Here is a 21,140-nt window from a genome sequence, read left to right as displayed (position 1 = left end):
CAAATGCGCCCCAGTGTCTATAAGAGCAGATACAGAAACACCGTCGACTTGCACGTCAAGAAGGTTCAGATGAGTGGGCAACATCAGTAGAGGATTTGGCGGTGTAGGGAGCAATGCGACGTCACCTCGAGGTACTGCATTGTCTAGTTTTGCAGCTGGGAGTGGCATCCGAAGGGAGTTGGCGAATAGGAGCGACGGGTCTGGGGAGAGCGAGATTGTCGTCATTGGGGCGAATGCAAACGAGAATAGTGACGGTTAAGCGCAGGAGAATCAGTGGTGGCATTATCGGAGCGTGCGGCATAGGGACGAGAACGGCCACCTGGGGGGGGCGAGAGTAGGCAGTATAAGTAGACCGGGTCGGGGAACTCCAGCGACTGCGACAGTGCCGAGAAATGTGCCCGATTCGGCAGCAGTGAAAACAAATGGGCTTGTTATGAGCAGTGCGCCATTCAGATGGGTTGCGGAAACATGGTTGGTAATAAGATGCAGGATGGGGCAGAATCAAAGAAGCCGGGTGGGTATCAGGGCGATGGGCCAAGCAGATGGTGTGAAGAACAATGTTTGCGAACTCCTGGTAGACAACTGCCTGGATCGGGGAAACCATGACTGCAGGTGCGTTGGAGGGGCTGGAGTCGAAGGCAGCCGGATAGGCGGCCTCGATCTCACGCCGGACGATCCTGGTAACATCACCAGTGTTGTGCAGGAAGATGTCGCTGGGGTGTTGGGCAGACAGACAAACTGCTGGTCGATACGTCGGTTTATAGCGAGTTCCAGGCGGCGGCACTCATTTATAACTGCATCTACCGTCGCCACGTTGTTGAAAACGAGCAAGTTGAAGGCGTCATCGGCAATGCCTTTGAGGATGTGGGAAACCTTGTCTGACTCAGTCATGTGTGCGTCAACTTTGCAGCACAGAGCCAAGACGTCCTGAATATACGTGACGTAGGGCTCTGTTGACGTCTGCATAAGGCCAGAAAGCGCCTTCTGCGCAGCAAGTTGGTGACCGTAGGGATTGCCGAACAAGTCTCGGAGCTTTTGCTTAAGCGAATCCCAACTGCTGAGCGCATCTTCGTGCGTCCGAAACCAAACTCGAGGTGTGCCACGAAGGTAAAAGACTACGTTGGCGAGCATGATAGTAGGGTCCCACCGGTTATTGCGGCTGATGTGTTCGTATAGGCTCATCCAGTCCTCAATGTCTTCCCCATCTTTGCCCGAGAATACGCCAGGATCACGGAGAGCGGGGAGAGCGATGTAGGTCGTCGTAGTGGCAGCAGGTGTTGGAGCCGGCGGATTCGAGTTGTTATCCCCGGGAGCCATGAAGGAAGGCTCGACGTACCGCCCACTGCGAAGCTCCGTAATGAGGTACAGGGAATGTCCACCTCCGCCATATATGTTATGTAGGAACACGCAGACGAAAAGCTATATACAAGTATATTTACAAGGGAATACGCTGCACTTGGCCAAGAGGCAACAGTCCGCGCTAGCCTCTGATCGTCGTCGTCGGCTTCACACTGCTCACCTCCTCGTCATTCCAAATACTGTTCCATAGCAATATGCTCAAGCATCTTACAGCTCGAAGAAGTCAGAGATATAGGACGATAATTTGAAATCAGCGATGTGTCATCTTTATTGTGTATGGGCACCACACGTGCCATTTGCCAGTCAGCCGGTAGGATCCGCAGATGATATGAATATGCGAAAAATGCATGCATGGAATGGGGTGAGCATTTCCGTGTAGCGTCGAAGAAACGCATTTGGAAGACCATTAGGGCCAGGTGATGCTTTAGTCTTCCCATTAAGAAGCATAGCCACAACAGCTTGTAATGATATAATATCTTCGAGATCAGAGCACAGTACAAGGGTGTGACTGACTGTTTCAGAAGGGACGGAAAGCACGCTGTGAAAATATAAGTTAAAATGTACCACAATGGCCTCCCTGTCAACAATTCGAACACCATTCAGCATTTTGAACAACTTCTTCAGCATTGCTGCTGTTTCTTTTCTCGTGCATTTCTCGTGTAGCAGTGCACTGAAGAAGCAACACTACATTTGCCCACGTGACATTCGTATTGGTCATCTGCGTATTAATATTCAAGTCTACTTTATATCAATGTGGAAACACTCGACTCTCTCACATCCCATGATGTACGTCTTTGCCGCACAGCTCTCAGATTAAGCCTTCAGCTTGGTGCATGACATGCAATGGTTGGGAGTAGGACGTTCATAATTTCTAGCTCTGACGAGAGATGGGGCAAGTGTTGCGATGCTAGCACAGTAAAATGAGTGCAAAGGTAACCTGTTTACATCATTCTGATGGCAGGGTGGCATTGTACACGGATCAACTGCACACTTGTCAGTGCACTTCACTAGACTGTCCGGCAAAAGGGCTTGGAGAGTGGCGCTGCTGGGTCAAGCGTGATTGCTTCACCCTTTGATTGCCAAGTTTTTTTCCAGCTGCTACATAGCCCCTGCTGGTATTTTTTCTTTTCTCCACGTGCTGGTTCAGTGGACATCTTATGCTACATGGATGTTGTGCTGATTTTTCGTTGCCGTTTTCACTCATTTCAGTATTTGTGGACAGTCCATGAAGTTCTTCATCTGTCATAGTGTGGACGACGAACATGCTACGCTCATGATGGCCACAACTGCCCTTTTGATACTCAGTCCTGCCCGGTTCTTTTTTTTTACTCTTGTTGGCTCAGCAGACATTTCATGCTACATGGAAACAGGTTCTCCGTTGTCAGTTTCTTCTGATTCATAGTTCAAGTATTCATAAATCTATTCACCTGGCTAAGTACACATGGATCTGCCACACTGGTTCCCCGTAGCTGCCCTACCGTGAGAGAGTGACAAAGCACTGAGACATTTGCTTCTCTTGCAGTCAGAAATTAACTTGCAAGGTATTTCTGTGTTTACATGATCTCTCCATAGATGGCAAAACAGGTATGCTATGTTATTTTTTTGCCCAAATTGTTTCTGGGGAGGCAGGGAGTGCCTTGAAAGCACAAAATGAGTATACAGCCGAACCTGGCTTATCAAACTCGCAAAAAAAAATGCCTATCGGTTCATATAGAACATAATTCGATATAAGCCTGCTAAATAATTGGATGTCATAAAAGCACATACCATTTATAAAATCAATTTATTGGCGAAACAAGCTTAGTTTCGCATGCAATAGTCCTGCACTTCCTTCTGCTTGGGCAATTTTGCTGCCTGCGACACACGCACTTCTCCACATTGTCCAAGGAGTCGGAGCAGCTGAGGCCACAACCTTCCGCATTCACTCATTCCTAGTCCGGAATGCAGAATGCATCCCAGACTAGTGCGAGCGCATCTATCACTTCGGAGGGTGTGGACACAGGACCGTCGTTGGTTTCCTCATTGTGCCCACTTTCACTTGTGCTCGGTAGGGTGTCGGCAATGTAGTCTTCGTTTTCGGGCTCTCTCGTGGTCGTGACACCATCATCTGCACTCACATGCTCATCCACTACTGATTCATCAACAGCTTCTGCAAATTCTGACAGCTCGCTCCAAACTTTGGCAACACCAGCAACGGCTTCGTCACATTCATCAGAATTTACAGTCATCACCGAGCACATGGAAGCCGGCACGGCTGAAGCAATTTCGGATGAACCACTCGTACATGGCCCTGTGTACGCATCGGGGGCTACGAGCACCGGGTCGCGGGTTTGGCTGCCTCAGCCCCAGGGCCGGATTAAGAAAAATGGTGGCCCTGCAGGCATGCAGGCCCCCTTTCCCTATACTGACCCTCCCCCCCCCTGTCGCCTGCTACGCTACTGAAAATATGCCATGTTTCATTTTAATTCCACCAAATTAAAAAGAATGAAGTGCGATCACCGGGATTATTATTATTGTTATTATTATAAGGAAAACAACAAAACTTGCTTGAAATGGATGCTGTTGTAAACAACAACAAATATGTTCACTTTGTGATTAATCTGCATTCTCTTTTCAGCAAAAGCTGGGCGTTAAGAAAAAGTTTAGTGCACTCAAGACGAACAAGAACGTAGAAAAGACAACACAGTTCAGATGTCAATCCTTCTGAAGCTAGGCTTTGTTTACACCACTAAGTTTAATCCCATGAGGAGACACATGGTTATATCTTAAACATTATTTATTAAAATTCAAGCATCACACTGCAGTAATCGTTATACATGTTGCCCTATAAATATGCAATAGATATATACAATACTTAAGGCAATACAAACACCATAAAAGTGCACTAGAATACAGATGAAAATTACCAACTGTAATTACAAAACATTTTTTGAAAATATTTTCGTTAAAGGTAAGACAAGCAAGGACGACACCAAATAAGCGTGGCACTATCAAAAAACACAAAAATACAGTTCTTTATAAGCACGCTCAATATCACAAGAAGAACAAACAAGACACGAAGAACGAAGATTTGCATATCTTGAATTACACTGCTCAGCATTTCATTGGCAACGTGGAGGCTGGGAGGCGACACAACGAACTTATTGGAACTATTCATGTATAGCACAAACAGTCCTCTTTTAAAATGACATCTTTCGCACCTTCGCTTTGGCGAAATCAGATATACCGCATTTACTCGCATAATGATCGCACTTTCTTGTTAAAAAAATTAAAGCAAATTCAGGGGTGTGATCATTACGCACGTTAAATTTCCCGCGAGCAGAAAAAGAACTTTTTTTTTCATCCCCACGTTTGCTGCGGGATGACAACAGGTCAACAAATAGGCAGCTGCCACTGTGTGTAGTACGGGACACCAAAACAAAAATGGCGGCGGGTGGAGCAAGCCGAATGCACCGAACGCGATTTTTTTTTCTTCTAGTGAGTACATTACGTGCATTGAAACAGTTTCTTCCATATCAGTAATGAATATTATCGTTAATATAGGCAAGTTTGCAGCAATAACGTAGCCATGTCCACTTTGAGGGGACAGAAACAGATGGGCGCACTTAGCTGCCAGTGACAAAAACATGGCCGGCATGCTGCGAAAACTGCGGCATCTGTCTTCACTACTATCCTAATATGGCACGTTTCCACTAAGGGTGAGCAAATATCTTAGGTTGTTACAAGCGTTGACGTATGAATAGGGTACACTTCTAACGTATCAGTGTAAACGTGGCTACTATCGTTGCCGCTCGCGATTTGTTGCGTGCCCATGAGTGTAGATAAGAAGAATCGAAAGGCGCCTTTTTTGTTGTTGCTGACCACAACCATTATAAAATCTACACATAACAAAGGCAAGTCTGGTTATACCTCTTTTTGTCATGGAAGTGCGGCAAGTGATGAAAGTAATGAAATGGGGCATCTACTTAAGAATGTTTGGTGGGTGTGTGCAGACCGCTTGGTTTGTCTTGGAGAGTCATTCGCGTAGCGTTCGACAGATGGTAAGCGCGATCGTTATTAACTAGACTTGGCACACGACATATTGCTGCGGCAAGTTCGGGGTGTGATCATTAAACAGGAAATAAAAAAAATCGGATTTTGACGACAAAACTCAGGGGTGCGATCATTATGCGAGTGCGATCATTATGCCAGTAAATACGGTAGGTAGTCTGTTCGAAGGATAGATAGCAGAGGAGGTCACTTTCAATGGACATGATAGCAAGCGAGTTCACCTTGTCGTCAGGGAGGCTCGAACGAAGGCGATTTTTAATCAGCGACAACTTGGAAAACAATCGTTCGATCTCACAGTTTGCCACGGGTATACTTAAGTACATTCTCAAAGCAATAGAAAGGTTCGGAAACACATCAATAAGCTTTCTTACGTTCAGCAACTTCATTATTCCCAGGGGACTCGTGTCCTGGCACACAGAGTTGTGCAGAAAGTTCGCAAACTGAACGATTTCAGCAGAAAATGCTGGCTCCAAATCATTTGTGTCTGTTTTCACCAACGTCTCAGCCTGCTGTGCCAAAGAGGTCCCGCTCCCATCTTCTGCCAGCAATTTTAAGAATTTGAACCTTTCGCAGAGTTCAGTGTAGGCAGCCTTTCGCACTCGCAAAGCAGAGCCCAGACTGTCAAGTACAACCATTGTAGGTTTCTACGATAAACTTTTTTCTACCTTGTAGCGCACTATCACTTTTTCCGTCCAGGTGCTTACTCAAAACGATGCGTTTGCCCTCATCCTGATAACATTGATTAGAACTTAGCGTGCATGCTCTCTCTTCGAAGGTATCAAAGAGAGGTCGCAAAGAATTAACAAAGCCTTCTAGAGAGCTCAGCAGGTCTACAGCAGTTGAAATGTCTAGGCCTGGTTTCTGAAGTGCTACACTCATTTTGTCACAGCACTCCAAGATTTCACTCCAGAAAATCGGCATGAATGCAGTCTCTAGTTTTGTCATCTTCTTGAAGAGAAAGTGCGCTTCGTTCCTAGTGACACCGTTTTCTTCCTTGTTCTTTGATATAGCTTCAAGGCAACACAAGACTGCATTGAAAATTTTCAGAATGGCCTTACATGATTCAGCGTGTCTTGACCACCTGGTCTCAGAGAGACCTTTATATATAATTTGCACATGAAACAGCAAATGGAACCTTTGGACTCGGAGTAAATTAACCAGTGCCGCTCGTACGCCTCCCCATTTACAGCTTTTAGCATGAAAAGATGAGGTGACATATAGTGATTTTGAGTTTTGTATTGCCTTTCAGAGGATGGAAAATTTTCTGCCCGATTTTGAAAATACAATGGCGATTTCTCAAGGCATACACTCCGAAAGCTGTCAGTAATGAGGTCCGGCCACTTAGCAGGGTCACTTCGGAGAATCTCGCAACGTACCTCTTGCTGCGGGGGTGTCTGTACTTCTCTGTTGTCGCAACGAGAAGCCGTCTCATTCGTCCTCTCGAGGCACACTTTGTGGGTGGGAAAATCATTATTTGAAGCCAAACTAACAGAAAACAAGTGAGTCGGTTCTTGGAGTGTTGTTTCCTCGCGCTCGTCAGTAGAAGGAGGCTCATCGGGGAGGTTTGGCACCTGTTGATCAGCAGTAGTAGAAATCGGGCGTGCCGGACTGGACACGTGGAGCTCTGTGGCAGGGGCCCGGCCGAGTAGCATAGACGTTGCTGACTCAGGAACAGGACAGGGCTCGGTTAGCGTCGATTGCTCAGAAATATGGACGACCGAGGTTGGCACCGTTTTCACAGGATCCAGACAACCAAGATGAGTGAAATCTTGCTTCTTTCCAGGAAACCATGGTGATGGAGTTGGCAAGTCCTCCACAGAAGCACAGTCAGTACTATTGGGAGTTTGACACGGACTCTGGGTAGAGCGATCCTACTGCTCTGCGGAAGCTGCATTCAGTGGGTACTTTGTCATCTTTGGTAGTTTCTTTTCACGCTCTTCTCTTTCTAACTTCACGTTTCATTTAGACGTGCCACTTTGATGCTTCCGATCGAGCATTTTCACATGAATGGATGCTAATTGTTCACCGGGCACTTCGTCAGTCTGACACGACCGCAGGTGTCCAACGATGGCCGTCCCGATGACTGGCGCACGCTGCCTGGATGGTCCGTGGCTGGCCGAGAGTGGTGCGTCTCCCAGGAGCTCCTCAGCGGGCGGGCTTATGCAAGCTTAACTGGCGGCTCGGGGCTGAATCGCAACCCGTGATCAACTTCCTTTTATAGACGCGTGCCGCGTCTGTCTGTTACTAGCGCCAAAACAGGCGTTCACATACACATAGAGTTCCTTGTGCAAATTCCCTCCTTCTTCGTACAAACTCACTTCTTCACTCGTCCCGGTCTCGTCGTCCTATTGGCTAGGAGCAATCGTCTGTTCTGGGAGGTTCTCGATTTTTCTTTCACCCCGTCGACGCCGAGCGCGAGAACGAACGGGAGAGGGCAACTCCTAGCCCGGGCGAAGTTACGCGCCCTCCGTCGCCTCTGAGTCATCTTTTTTTTACTTCTTTCTGGAAAGTTCGGCGGCCAGTCTGACCTACTTTTTCCGTGGAGCGCACAGCCACTAGGCAGGAATGAGCCCTGGAGACAGGCCTTTGTGTCCAGCTCCCCAACTTCCCCGTTCACTCTTCCGCAACCCAAGCCCAAACAGCGAACATTGCACATGACGTCTTCTTTCCTTTCCTGCCTAGACTCTGCCATCAGACTCATCATCATCTGCTATCAGACTCATCCTCCCCTGCCCAAATTACCATCATGGTAAAGAAAAGTCGAATGGGAGGCACTGTTGGGTACTGCAGCACATCCTTTCTATGAGAAGGACAGCGGCGGAACTATTTGAGAGGTGGAGGGTGGCGTGGTGGTGACGAGTGGCAAGGGAGATTTAGGTCCTCATCCCACATTACATGTTTAGGGTGTTTCCCCCTTGCCCCTCCTCTCCAGACAGCACTGGACAGACGGACTGACAGGAAACCACGACAACTCTTCCAAGCAAACACACCTCACTTCGTAAGAAAGAGGGCCCCGCCGGGGTGGCGGGGGATTCCTGTTTGTGCAGCTTGACAAGCTCTCCCCAAATGATCAGGCTAAACACATGCTGTTACATTAGGCGGGGGGCCCCGTCTGCTCGTTCTGGTTTTCTCGCTTCATACATGTCGCTCGAAGTTCCGTTGCCCATGGTGCCATATACTAAGCAGGTTAGAATAAATGGGCGCCCTTCTCCTACTGTTTGAGGTAAGGCCCTGGGCTGCAGCCCCCTTAGCCCCCCCCCCCCTTTAATCCAGCGCTGTTTAGCCCTAATTTCCCCCTTATTCTTCAAGATTGTGCTTAGAGTGCTCCTCAGAATCTTGCACGCTGCGGAGACATCTGACTGTTCACTGCATTCAACCCGATTTATGATTTCGAGCTTCACAACGAAAGGCGAATTCTGCTGCTTCATCACGGCAACACTGCAGGAGGAGGCCCGGCCCACAAGGCGCACGCACAATGAACCAGAAAAGCAGCGAGACAACTCGCACTTTCGCCATCTTGCACGACGAGGGCACAAGAGCCTCTTACTGGCTGTCTGAGCAAGCACTGTGGGTGGGCCAGGATGATTTTTTGCAGGGGTGTGTCAACGGCTCGCCTGAGGCAACACGGTCACGGTAGGGGGAGCGGTTGGATGGAGCCGCACTGCCGCGTTTCCTCGCCCCCACAAGGAAAAGCCAACTTCTGGGGGCACTTTTCCGCCACTTGAAGTTCCAGGTCGAAGTCAATCTATTTACGGTGTCCAAATGACACTCAGAAAGCCAAAAAATGCCTCACAAATGAAAGCAAGGATACGAGTGACAATGTGAATCGCACAAACTTTGCCCATGACGGCCATCATTTCAAGTTCACAAGACTTTGTATGCGTAGATTATTTATTTATTTATTCACGTTAATCCTAAAGGCCCTTCGGGAGAGGGTATTACATGGGGGGGAGGGGGGAGACAATACAGCTTTTAATAAACGCGATACATTTCAGTAATAAGTGCAATAAAACATAAGGCATAACACAAAAAAGGAAAGATGAACACAAACAAAAACAGCAAATTTTACACATTTCCGTCACAGCGAAGAAACTCTTGGAATTTTATGATGTCAGTTTCTGTGGCAATGGCAGATGGTAAATTATTCCATTCGACGATAGTATGGGGAATGAATGAAATGGCGTAAGACAAGGAATGACACTTCATATGTTTCATTTTGAAAGAATGATCACGGCATGGAAAGATGGCATGAGGTGACTAAAACAAATCACTTCGAAGGGAGGGGCGGCGATAAAGCTTATGGAAAAGTGTTAAACGAGCAAGTTTGCAGTGATATGAGAAATCTTCCAGTTTGGCATGTTTTTTTTAATGCTGTAACACTTGTGAAGGGAGAGTAGTCTGAAAATGTGAGGCGATCAGTGTGATTCTGCAAGGATTCGATGTTATTTTTTTTTTATTTGCTCATACTGTTGGCCTGTCGGCCGTTACAGGGAGGGTCAAAGCAGCACTTCAACAATTAGTACAATACATGGTATTAAAATAATACATATAGCACAAAAATAAAACAAGTAAATAGCAGTATTTTGGCAATTAGTACAGTACATGAAGGCAGTACATGAATAGTGTTTTAATAGGTGAACATAAGCGAACAAAGAACATACATAAGCGAAATATTCTACAGATACTCTGATTAATATGATTATAAATGCAGTGTTAATAAACGAGGTCATACACCCCTCCGCTCAAAAAAAAGAAAAAAAAGAGAAAAAGCACGTATACGTGCGTGCATCTTTCAATGTTGCTTTAAGTTTTTCTCAAATTCTTCCGCACTGATGCTTCCTCGCGTTGATACCGGTAATTCATTCCATTCTTTAATGGTTCTTGGGAAGAAGGAAAATGCGTAAGCATTAATGTGCATCTGAGGTATTTGAAAAGTATTATATTTGCTTTTCCGTAGTGTTCTACCTTGTCGTGCTATCAAATACTGTTCGCTATTGATGTTGAATGTGTTTTTAGTGAGAAGAAAAAAGAATAACCTAGCTATGCGCCTGCGTTCTGTGAGCGTAGGCAAGTTCAGCAAACCGAGCATTTCGGAGACTGAATCTGTGCGAGCATAACGCGATAGAATAAACCTTGCTGCTCGACGTTGAACTCTTTAGAGTCTCTCAATTAACCCCGACTGATAAGGGTCCCAGATTATGCTGGCATATTCTAACGTGGGTCGAACGTACGTTAAATAAGCTGTTAGTTTTACTGACTGTGAGGCGAACTGCAATTTCCGTCGCAAGAACCAAAGCTTCTTTTCCGCAGTTTGGCATATTTTTGTAACATGGTTCGACCAGCTTAAATTCGCGGATATATGTATGCCTAAGTATTTCAGCACGTCAACCGTGGAAAGCGCCGAAGAATTCACTGTGTAAGTAAAATCAAAAATATGATCTATTTTATTCGTTATGCGCAATACAACAGTTTTACTCTCATTTATTTTCATTTTCCATTTGTCACACCATTTTTCTATAGCCCTAAGAGCGTCATTGAGCAATTTCTGATCTTCTGTGCTATTAATTTCTTTGTAAGTGAGCAATCATCGGCGAAAAGTCGCACCGTGATACCTTCGTCAATTGCAGAGGAAATGTCATTAATATATACTAAAAATAGTACAGGACCTAACACAGACCCTTGTGGGACACCAGACGTTACGGTCAACGGCTTTGATTTAATGCGTTCCACTTCTACGTAATGGGTTCTACCCCGGAGGTACGCGGTTATCCATTTTACTATTTTAGCGTTTATTCCCATATTAGTCAGTTTCGCAATCAATTCTGCATGTACCACTCTGTCGAATGCTTTTGACAGATCAAGACAGATGGCATATATCTGTTTCTTATTGTTTAATGTGCTGGCAAAGTCATGGATTGTTCCAAGAAGCTGTGTTGTTGTGGAAAGGCGCTGTCGGAATCCGTGTTGGTTGGGAAAAAATGAGTTCACATTTTCGATGTACGTGTAAATTGACTTGGCTACAACATGTTCTAGGAGCTTGCAGCAAACGCAGGTCAGCGATATTGGACGATAATTCTCAATGATCTATTTCCAGATTTGTGCACAGGTATAACCTTTGCCGAAGCCAGTCATCAGGGACTCAGCCTTCCGCAAGTGACGCGTCAAACATAATTTTTAAGTAATGTGCAACCCATTCCGCATACCTTCGCAGAAATGCATTGGGTATGTCATCGGGGCCTACCGATTTTTTGACATCAATGTTTAGTAGAAGAACTACAATTCCCTCACACGAGACTTCAACGTCTGGCATCTCTTCCGAGCAAAGCGATGGGGAGACTATGGATTCAGTACTGGATTGTGATGGAGCAGAAAACATTGATAACCTAGGCTTGCTCAGGGTCCCAGATGGCCGCAGCATATTCGATTTTAGGGCGTATTAGAGTTATATAAGTCAGTTTTTTAACGTGCATAGGGGTGTGTCTGAGGTTACGTTTGAGAAGACCAAATCAGCGGTTACCAGACGCTAGGGTAGGTTGATATGGTGATGCCATGATAGGTCAAACTGAAGGTGCACACCAAGGTACTTGTATGTTGTCGTTAGTTCTACAGTATTGTCGTTAAGAATATAATTGGTTGGAATGCGATCCATGCGACAAGTGAAAGATATGGCTTTTGTTTTAGAAACGTTTAATGAGATTAACCAGGATGAGCACCATAAGCTTACTATGTTGAGATCAGATTGTAGGGATTGGCGGTCACTGTCACTAGTAATGTTACGGTAAATTACGCAGTCATCAGCGAAAAGTCTAATTCTAGATGTTACACAGGCAGGTAAATCATTAATATAGATTTAAAAAAAAAGCAAAGGTCACTTCCTCGTGGTACACCAGATGTCACATAAGCAGAGGAGGAGTTAGAATTATTAACCGAGGTGAACTGTGTTCTAGATGACAGAAAGTTCTTAATCCAAGCGTGCATGATAGGGTGGATGTTAAGCTGTGCTAGTTTCAGTAGAAGTCTGTGATACAGAACCCGATCAAAAGCCTTTGAAAAATCTAGAAACACTACGTCGACCTGAAAGCCCGCATCAAGTGATAATCGTAAGTCGTTAACGAAGCCAGCTACCGTATTTTCGCGATTCTAAGCACCCCCCCCCCCTCTATTCTCGCGAAAAAGTTAGGAAAAAAGTTTGCATGCGAATCTAAGCACCCCCCCTATTTGTTAAAACGAGCGCGTAGCCAAGGCCACCAAACGCATTTGCTCACTCTGGAATCATTTCCCGGAGGACCTGCCGGCACGCGGTCGATGCTTCTGTTGGACGCGTTTCGCAGCCATCTAACCCGGCGGTAAAGACAAAGCTTCGGAACATAAACAGCGACGCAGTTGTGATTCCGGGTGGCATGAAGCCAGTGCTGCAACCCCTCGACGTTTCAGTCAACAAGCCCTCCAAAGCCAATCTCCGACAGGAGTACGAAGAGTAGGTGCGAAACCCTGACCAGAAGAAGACGTCGACGGGAAAGCTGCAGAAAGCGTCCCCATCAACTATCGCAAAGTGGATTTCGCACTCGTGGAAGCGGGTTCAAGTGGACGTTGCTGTCAAATAATTTAAGAAGTGCTCGATCACAAACAACTTCAACGGAACGGAAGACGACCTGCTGTGGGGTACCGAGAGCAGCGGTTCAAGCGGTGCGACGAACTCGAGTGGCAGTGATAGTGACTGAGCATCCTACACAAGCGGTGGGTTCAGTGTCTACACGGATTTTTCTTTTGAATGTTTTCAAAATAAAATGTTATTTCTCGCCACCAATCTTGTCGTGATGTCGCAGCGAAAAGATGGAGGGGGGGTCATTCTAGATTTTTCGAATCTAAGCACCCCCCCCTCACTTTGGGCATCGAGATCGTGAAAAAAAGGGGGTGCTTAGAATCGAGTAAATACGGTAGTTGACTGTCACATGAAAATCCCTTGCGGAAACCATGCTGATAATTGAAAATAATGTTATGATCTTCGAGGTAGTTAATGACTTGGCTGTGAATTATATGCTCAAGAAGTTTGCAAACAGTGCTGGTTAACGAGATGGGTCGATAGTCCAATGGAGAGGAACGCTCACCTGATTTAAATATAGGTATTGCTTTGGCTATTTGCCAGTCATTAGGAATTAGTCTGTGTGATAATGATTGCGAAAACAAACAGGACAACACAGCACAAATGCTTTGAGATGTACTCTTAAGTATCTTATTGTTAAAGCCGAGGTGATCCGAACTACTAGTAATTTTAAGATTGTTTAATAAAGCTAAGATACCTCTGTTTCATTAATCAATTTCAGGCATACAAATGTCATGGATTTTATTTAAGTCAGGGGATGAGCTAATGTCTTCTTCGGTGAATACTAATGAAAAGGTGTCATTAAAAACCTGAGCACATTCAGACTCATTAATTATGACGCTGTTACTGTTGGTAAGCAAAATGTCAGCATGAAAGCTAGGATTTATGATGTGCCAATGATAATGTTTGAAAATTCAAGCAAGGCACCCCACAATGTCCGAAATTTTGGTCATTGTTATACAGTTTCTTTATGGAGGGTATAACGATGCTGTGGACAAGTTTAAATATTCGAGCAGGTCTAAGAGATTGGTTGGCAACTTTTTTTCTTTTCGTAAGAGACCAGGTCTTAAGGGAGGCAGGCGAAGTAGTAACCATTTGAACTACTGTACAATTAAACAGGTCCAGTACTTTGGTTATAAACATGTTTGTGACACACAGTGCCACAAGTTACGACATACTCACGCTAACATTCTTTTTCTCAATTACTGATGCAACTGCAAGCTGTGCAGATGCATTAGCAAGTCCGCTTTAGGACCAAACCACAGCAAGGATGCCTGAATCGTGTGACCATGCTGTCTGGCATTGTGCCACTATTTTTTATTGGCTAATATTTTTTTATGTTTGTATTGTGATTAGTTCACTCTGAATCTAGCTACAAATGACAACAGGTAAAAAATGACACAACAACAACAAAGGAAACAACACAACAGGTAAAAGTGTGCTTAGCACTGTCAGAAAGCCCAGCAATATAATTTGGCTACTGCTTCCTTGGTATCCAAATTCTAGCTCCTGACAGCATATAGCTCTGCGCTATCTGTATCTAGCCTCTAATTATGTTCAATTGGCTTAAGTAATGCAACAAGTTGCTGCATGTAAACAAACTAGGACACATATTTACGAATGCCACGAAATGTGAAGAAATTCACAGGACAAACAGCATTTGTTTCTTCTGCCCCATCGTCCCCCTTAATTAGTAAATACTGGTGAAAGCGCATCCTAATTCATTTTGCCAATTATTTTTAATTAGATGTGCCAATGTACATGGACTTCTAAAAAAAGCTGCGAAAGTTTGCTACCAAAGCCACCACTGATACCACAAATGCAGATACAGTTAAACCTCAACATAACAAAGTCGGTAAAATCGGCACTTTAATTCGCTCTATCAAAATTTCCTTCTATTAAAGTTCGACTTCTCGTGCAAATGCCGTAAAATACCATGGAAGCACCCACCCCACTTTCACTGAAGATTGGGTTAATTTAGATATGGGCGCTTGTCTGGTCGAAGCACCAAAAACCAAGATGGCAGCCAACGAAAAACTTCGAGGCAGGGTTCAGGTGGCTATGGAATCGAAGAAAGCGTTTGTTTTCAAATGTAAGTGATAGGATACACTAGCACCTACTCATCGTCACTGAACCCAGCGAACAGTCGGTGCAGAATAGTCGGCGCAGAATAGGAGGCCAACGTATTCGTCGCCGACACTCGTGCGACTTGATCAGACCATGGGCTCGCCAGTGCCGGCAAGTCGGCTATGCAAGTGCCCGTCCTCGCTGTTATCCAACGCGACACTGACCCCACACCACTCGAAGGATCGCATGACCATTTTTTCGGACACAGCCGCCCAAGCAGTTGACACAAAGTTCAGTAAGTCTTGGCGGGAAGGGTTCCAGAGGTTCCTTTTAGGAGTCTTCTCTCCCTTCCTCATGAAATCTTGAAATGTCGACAGGTGCAGCCCACATTCTTTCCTGATGCACTCGACGACTTCGACCTTCCTGGCGACGGTGTAGGACTGCACCGTGCGGCTAGCGAATTGCGCAAGAAGTGTAGGAACAGTGGCTGCATGCAAGCTTTATCAAAATGTGTCTCAGAAAAGCCCTGCCACCACTGGGTTTTCTTTCAAGAACTGTTCATTGTCACTCAGCATTATCTTTCCCCCATCGGTCTTCCCCTTTCCACCACAAGGAAGCGAATATCCCCGTCATCGCCCCTCATGGTCTTGTTGCGACCGCAGCGGCTGATGCTGATGCATTTAGGCTGATGCTGGCGCTTAGAGGGGTCGGCCGCTCAACATATAATTTTTCAGAATTATGAAGTTTTGGAAATGTTAACGCTGGGCGCTTGTGCAAAACTGGGCGCTTCCACTATATTTTACAGTATATACAGCTGCTGTCAGCTCTTTATTAGTCGTAAGGGGCCATAAAATGTTTCACATCGGAGATACGAAACGAAGCCTGTGAAGCTTAAGCATCCACCCTTCCGCCATGGCTGATAGTGTCGCCTGCAGTGGAACGGCGCCATCAGCAAGCTGCTCTTCACACAGTCCAACTAATGTAACATCAAAACCCGTTGGACAGTAGAAAGAAAGATTCACTTTTAAATTGCACGAAGAAAGTGAGGTGACAGGTGAAACATCTTATTTACGGTCGCCATGTTTGTTGTTAAATTGCGACATTGTGCATGCCATGTCTGAGAATTTAAACAAAATCTGGTACTGTGAAATTTCGGTATCCGTTTTATATTGTTTCTAGAAGAGAAGCACAGGAATGAGAAGCACAGGTAGCGATAGTAAAGTGCTAACAACTACACAAAGGTCTTTAGTTTCATCAGGCTTATAAATTGCAGTAAACATTTACTTACTAAATTAACAAGCATGATGACACGAGTTCACAGGCAGACATGAACAGATTTCACTTGGTGACTGCGACCACACACTGCCAGAACGTTGGCATGACGACGAGTGCAGGCAGACAGGAGTGGATGCTTTGTCTGCCTCACGCTTCAATGAGTCTCCAAAACTCTAGATAACACGACTTCCAGCAGTAAGCACACCAGAATACAGCGCATATGAAGAAATCAGCCAATTTGGTTCGCTCATGCACCTTGCTGTATAGCAAGCTGCTGTATAGCACCTTGCTTTCGCAAGGTGCTATGGTGCATTGAGGCTTTATAAGGAACATGACAATGAGAGGGTTTTGCGTTTAGTTCTTTACCGCTACTGACGTTTATCACCGTTGGCCTGTTTCCAGAAGAGGCAGCGTAATTGGCCATAACAAAGACACCAAATCGGACGCTGACACAAAGCATGCACGGAATAAAAAGCTATAAGTGGCCTAGAATGCGTGAATCCAAACGTGCAATATTCTGCGCCAATACCGCACTTGCCAGTGAAAACCTCCAAAATCAGGCAATGCCCGCAGTGAGACTTCGGAGGACATCACCAGCTAAATATATCGCTACTGACAAAGACGCTACTCGGCTTTGGTGACCACTTTCTGTTATATGGCACGCATTTTGTGAAGTGCATTTGCAAGCAACTGCATGTAAATCAACCATTTGACCATCTGCATCTGTGGCAGCTTCCATTTATTCCCTCAGCATTCCTTCATGGTGGCACTGAAATATTGCTATATTAAAGTTCATTATATCGAGGTTTAACTGTATAAGTAGCACCTGTTGTTTGCTCTACTGGAAGTGTGCTAACACCAAGTACAAAATGAAAGCCCATTACTCGTACTTGCTTATTCCTGGTTACCACCTATATTGCAGTAAAAATATTGGCGCACACGCCAGTGTACTTGCATATATTGTTACTTCACATGGGTCTGTGTGTCCATCCTTCTTAAAATGAGCACGCAGCCACACCTACACTCGGGGGTACCTTCACTGGTCACTGCACCTCAAGAAGCAGTGGAACAGTAGCGGCACTTCTGCTCACCTTTGTCAGCTGGTACTTTTTTGCATCGGCTCGACTGTCCCTGCAACCTTTGTGGATCTGATAATCTTTGTGCCATGAAGTGAAGAGTATTATAGAATGGGATGGTACATAGTAAAAAGGAAGGGGCCAGGACACCAACCAAAAGGAGCCAACAGTGTTTTAAGGTTCTGGTTCCTCCATGGGAGCCGAAACGTTAAAAGGCACTAAATCCTTTTAGTCAGTGTCCTGGTTCTACCTTTGCGATATGAAACTCCAACATGACTTTTGAAATAAAGTTGATATGAACAAGATAGGTATACACCCACAGACTGGATTCCACTTGTAGGCTGCTGGCAGCTACTGCCATGGTATCCGAAGCTCGCTTAGTGATAGTGGTGCAGTGCTATGGCATGAAAGGAGGCAGCCCATCTCCAAGTACCACCACAAGTCTCCAAAGACACCCACACCAAGCAAAGCCCCACACCAGAAAACAAAAGATGTGCTGTGGGTTCAGAAGGGAAGAAAAGCTGCAGCACACCCTTTCCACATGGCCTCACCTGATTGGCTGCTGTCGTAGTAGGCGGTGCCATCCGTACTCGCTTAGCACTAGGACCATGGTTGTTGTTGTCTTGTGTGCCTCCTTGGTTGTTGGCAGCCGCCGTCTGAAAGAATGCAAGCCAGGAATTCCTTGGGGGCCACTCACAGTCAATTACTTTCCACAAGTTTTATTGTAGATTTATTGTGATGGCAGATAAAAACTGGGACTTCAGCATTGCTTAATGGTTCATAACATAGGCCAATCTTGACACTTACACACCACTATGTGTTCTTGCAAATTTTTTAAAGGGGCCCTGCAACGTTGCTGGGAAAGCTTCTTAGGTAGAACTGCCACAATGCAGAGGTTTTGTGCACTGGATAGATCATAGAGTGGGACTAGGATGACTGGATAAAAATTTAATGCATAGTTTGTGCTAGCGCATTTTCACGAGTACTGTGTGCAAACTATGAAATTATGTTTGACATCATCTTAAACATGATGATCTACACCCGAAAAACAAAGCAAATTAGTTTTCACAGCAGGCCACCCAAGAAGTGCTTACAGCTAGTTTACATCACAAATTTTTCTCAAATTTATATTGTCACGTGGTAGTGACATTAAAGAACACAGTAGAAATACTGTGAAAGACAAAACTAGCTTTTATTGGGCAAACCTGTGCCCACAAACACAGGCTACACTTAAAGCACAACGATAGCGGCGAACACAGTCAGCGATCGTCGAAAATCTGATCAGCGGGTCAAGGGCGTCGGCTTTTATAGATTAGTCGTCGAATTTTCCAGAGTAACCGCTGGGACCCGCGTGTCTTCCACAAAGTTCTACACTATTCGCGTCGCGCATACATGCAATCAGATTACACAAGTTGCGGGGAAACACAGCGGATGGAACCATCAATAACATTCCAGAAACTTCTTTTACATGCAGGCGCGTCCTGCGCTGTGCGATAACATTTGTTAGGTGGTGAGAAGTGGTCGCCCGATAAAGATAAAGAAGTACAAGCGTCGTCCCGATGCTACAAATATAAGAGAGCGAAACACAAAAGGGCACTTTTTAAACAAAAGTGACAAAACAACGAAAAGAAACAAAGTCCAAAGGTCAGTTACGCGAAGTCCCAAAGTTCATTAACGCTGGTAGTACAGCTTGAGTCGCACGACATGGACTATTTCAGGTCGTGAGCGGCGCCGCTGTGATAGCGAAATGCCGTCTGGAACGACCTCATAGTCAAGTGCGCCAATACGTTGGATGATCTTGTACGGTCCGAAATAGCGACGCAGAAGCTTCTCGCTCAGTCCTCGTTGGCGTATAGGGGTCCAAACCCAGACACGGTCACCGGGCTGGTACTCGATGAAGCGTCGACGGAGGTTGTAGTGTCGGCTGTCGGTATGCTGCTGGTTCTTGATCCGTAGGCAGGCGAGCTATCGGGTTTCTTCGGCGCGGTGGAGATAGGTCGCGACGTCAAGATTTTCTTCGTCGGTGACATGCGGCAGCATGGCGTCGAGCGTTGTCGTCGGGTTCCTGCCGTAAACCAGCTTCAACGGCGTGATCTGTGTTGTTTCTTGCACGGCCGCGTTGTAAGCAAAGGTTACGTACGGCAGGAACACGTCCCACATCTTGTGCTTGACGTCGACGTACATTGCTAACATGTCGGCGAGGGTCTTGTTCAGGCGCTTGGTGAGACCGTTTGTCTGTGGGTGGTAGGCAGTTGTCTTCCTGTGGCTTGTATGGCTGTACTGCAGAATGGCTTGGCTGAGCTCTGCTGTAAATGCTGTTCCTCTGTCGGTGATGAGGACATCTGGGGCACCATGTCGCAGCAGAATGTTCTCGACGAAAAATTTCACCACTTCGGCTGCGCTGCCTTTCGGTAGAGCTTTAGTTTCAGCGAACCGGGTGAGATAGTCTATCGCCACGACGATTCGCTTATTTCCGTATGTTGATGCCGGAAACGGTCCCAACAAATCCATCCCGATCTGCTGGAATGGTCGGCGAGGAGGTTCAATCGGCTGCAGTAATCCTGCTGGCCTTGTCGGTGGTCTCTTGCGTCGCTGACAGTCTCGACATGTCTTGACGTAACGAGCGACGTCGGCGGTCAGACGCGGCCAGTAATACCTTTCCTGTATCCTCGACAGCGTTCGGGACAATCCGAGGTGCCCAGCGGTTGGATCATCATGTAGAGCGTACAGTACTTCTGGACGCAGCGCTGACGGAACAACATGAAGGTAGCTGGCGCGGACTGGAGAGAAGTTCTTCACGAGCAGGTTGTTTTGTAATGTGAACGAAGACAATCCGCGCTTAAATGCCCTAGGTACTACGTCGGTGTTCCCTTCCAAATACTCGACGAGGCCTTTTAGCTCCAGGTCTGCTCGTTCCTGTTTAGTGAAGTCCTCTGCGCTTATTATTCCAAGGAAGGCGTCGTCATCCTCGTCGTCTTCCGGCAGGGGATTGATAGGGGCGCATGATAGGCAGTCGGCGTGAGTGTTTTCGTCCGGACTTGTAGATTACCGTTACTTTTTCCACCTCGCCAGCCGTCTTGAAGGGTCCTTTAGGTTAGCTCGCCAACACAACGCGTGATGGTCGCTGATGACTTTGAATGGCCTGCCATATAGGTACGGGCGGAATTTTGCTGTAGCCCAAATGATGGCAAGGCATTCCTTTTCAGTCGTAGAATAATTGCCTTCCGCTTTTGACAGCGACCGGCTACCATAAGATACCACCTGTTCATGTCCGTCTTTCTTCTGGACTAGGACGGCACCGAGGCCTATCCTACTTGCGTCAGTGTGGTTTTCAGTATCGGCGTCTTCGTGAAAATGTGCAAGTACCGGCGGTGACTGCATGCGTCGTTTTAGTTCTTGAAATGCGTCGGCCTGCGGCGTTTGCCACTTGAACTCGATATCACATTTAGTTATATGCGTTAGCGGCTCAGCGATGCGTGAAAAGTCCTTGACAAAGCGCCTGTAGTAGGCACACATGCCAAGGAATCTACGCACTGCCTTCTTGTTGATACGGTGCGGGAACTTTGCGATGGCAGCTGTTTTCTGCGGGTCGGGTGTACTCCGGATTTGCTGATGACGTGGCCTAGGAACAGAAGCTCATCGTAAGCAAAGAGGCACTTATCTGGTTTCAGAGTGAGCCCTGATGATTTGATGGCCTCTCGAACTGTCGC

The 21,140-nt window shown here is 46.1% G+C and overlaps 1 protein-coding gene across 4 annotated transcripts in view; it reads right to left on the bottom strand.

The window, feature by feature from the left end:
• The window catches only part of LOC126523402 (cyclin-dependent kinase 8-like), a 275,486-nt gene that overhangs the window by 64,681 nt on the left and 189,665 nt on the right, over window positions 1-21,140 (bottom strand). For all 4 annotated transcript variants that reach the window (XM_050172023.3, XM_050172024.3, XM_050172025.3 and 1 more), the window contains exon 13: window positions 17,982-18,086. In XM_050172023.3, coding sequence (XP_050027980.1) covers window positions 17,982-18,086 — 105 coding nt within the window. The remainder of the gene's footprint in view (window positions 1-17,981; window positions 18,087-21,140) is intronic.

This window comes from Dermacentor andersoni, chromosome 6 (assembly GCF_023375885.2).
Source record: "Dermacentor andersoni chromosome 6, qqDerAnde1_hic_scaffold, whole genome shotgun sequence".
In the NCBI taxonomy this organism is placed as follows: Eukaryota; Metazoa; Arthropoda; class Arachnida; order Ixodida; family Ixodidae; genus Dermacentor; species Dermacentor andersoni.
This window is presented reverse-complemented; position numbering and strand designations above follow the sequence as displayed.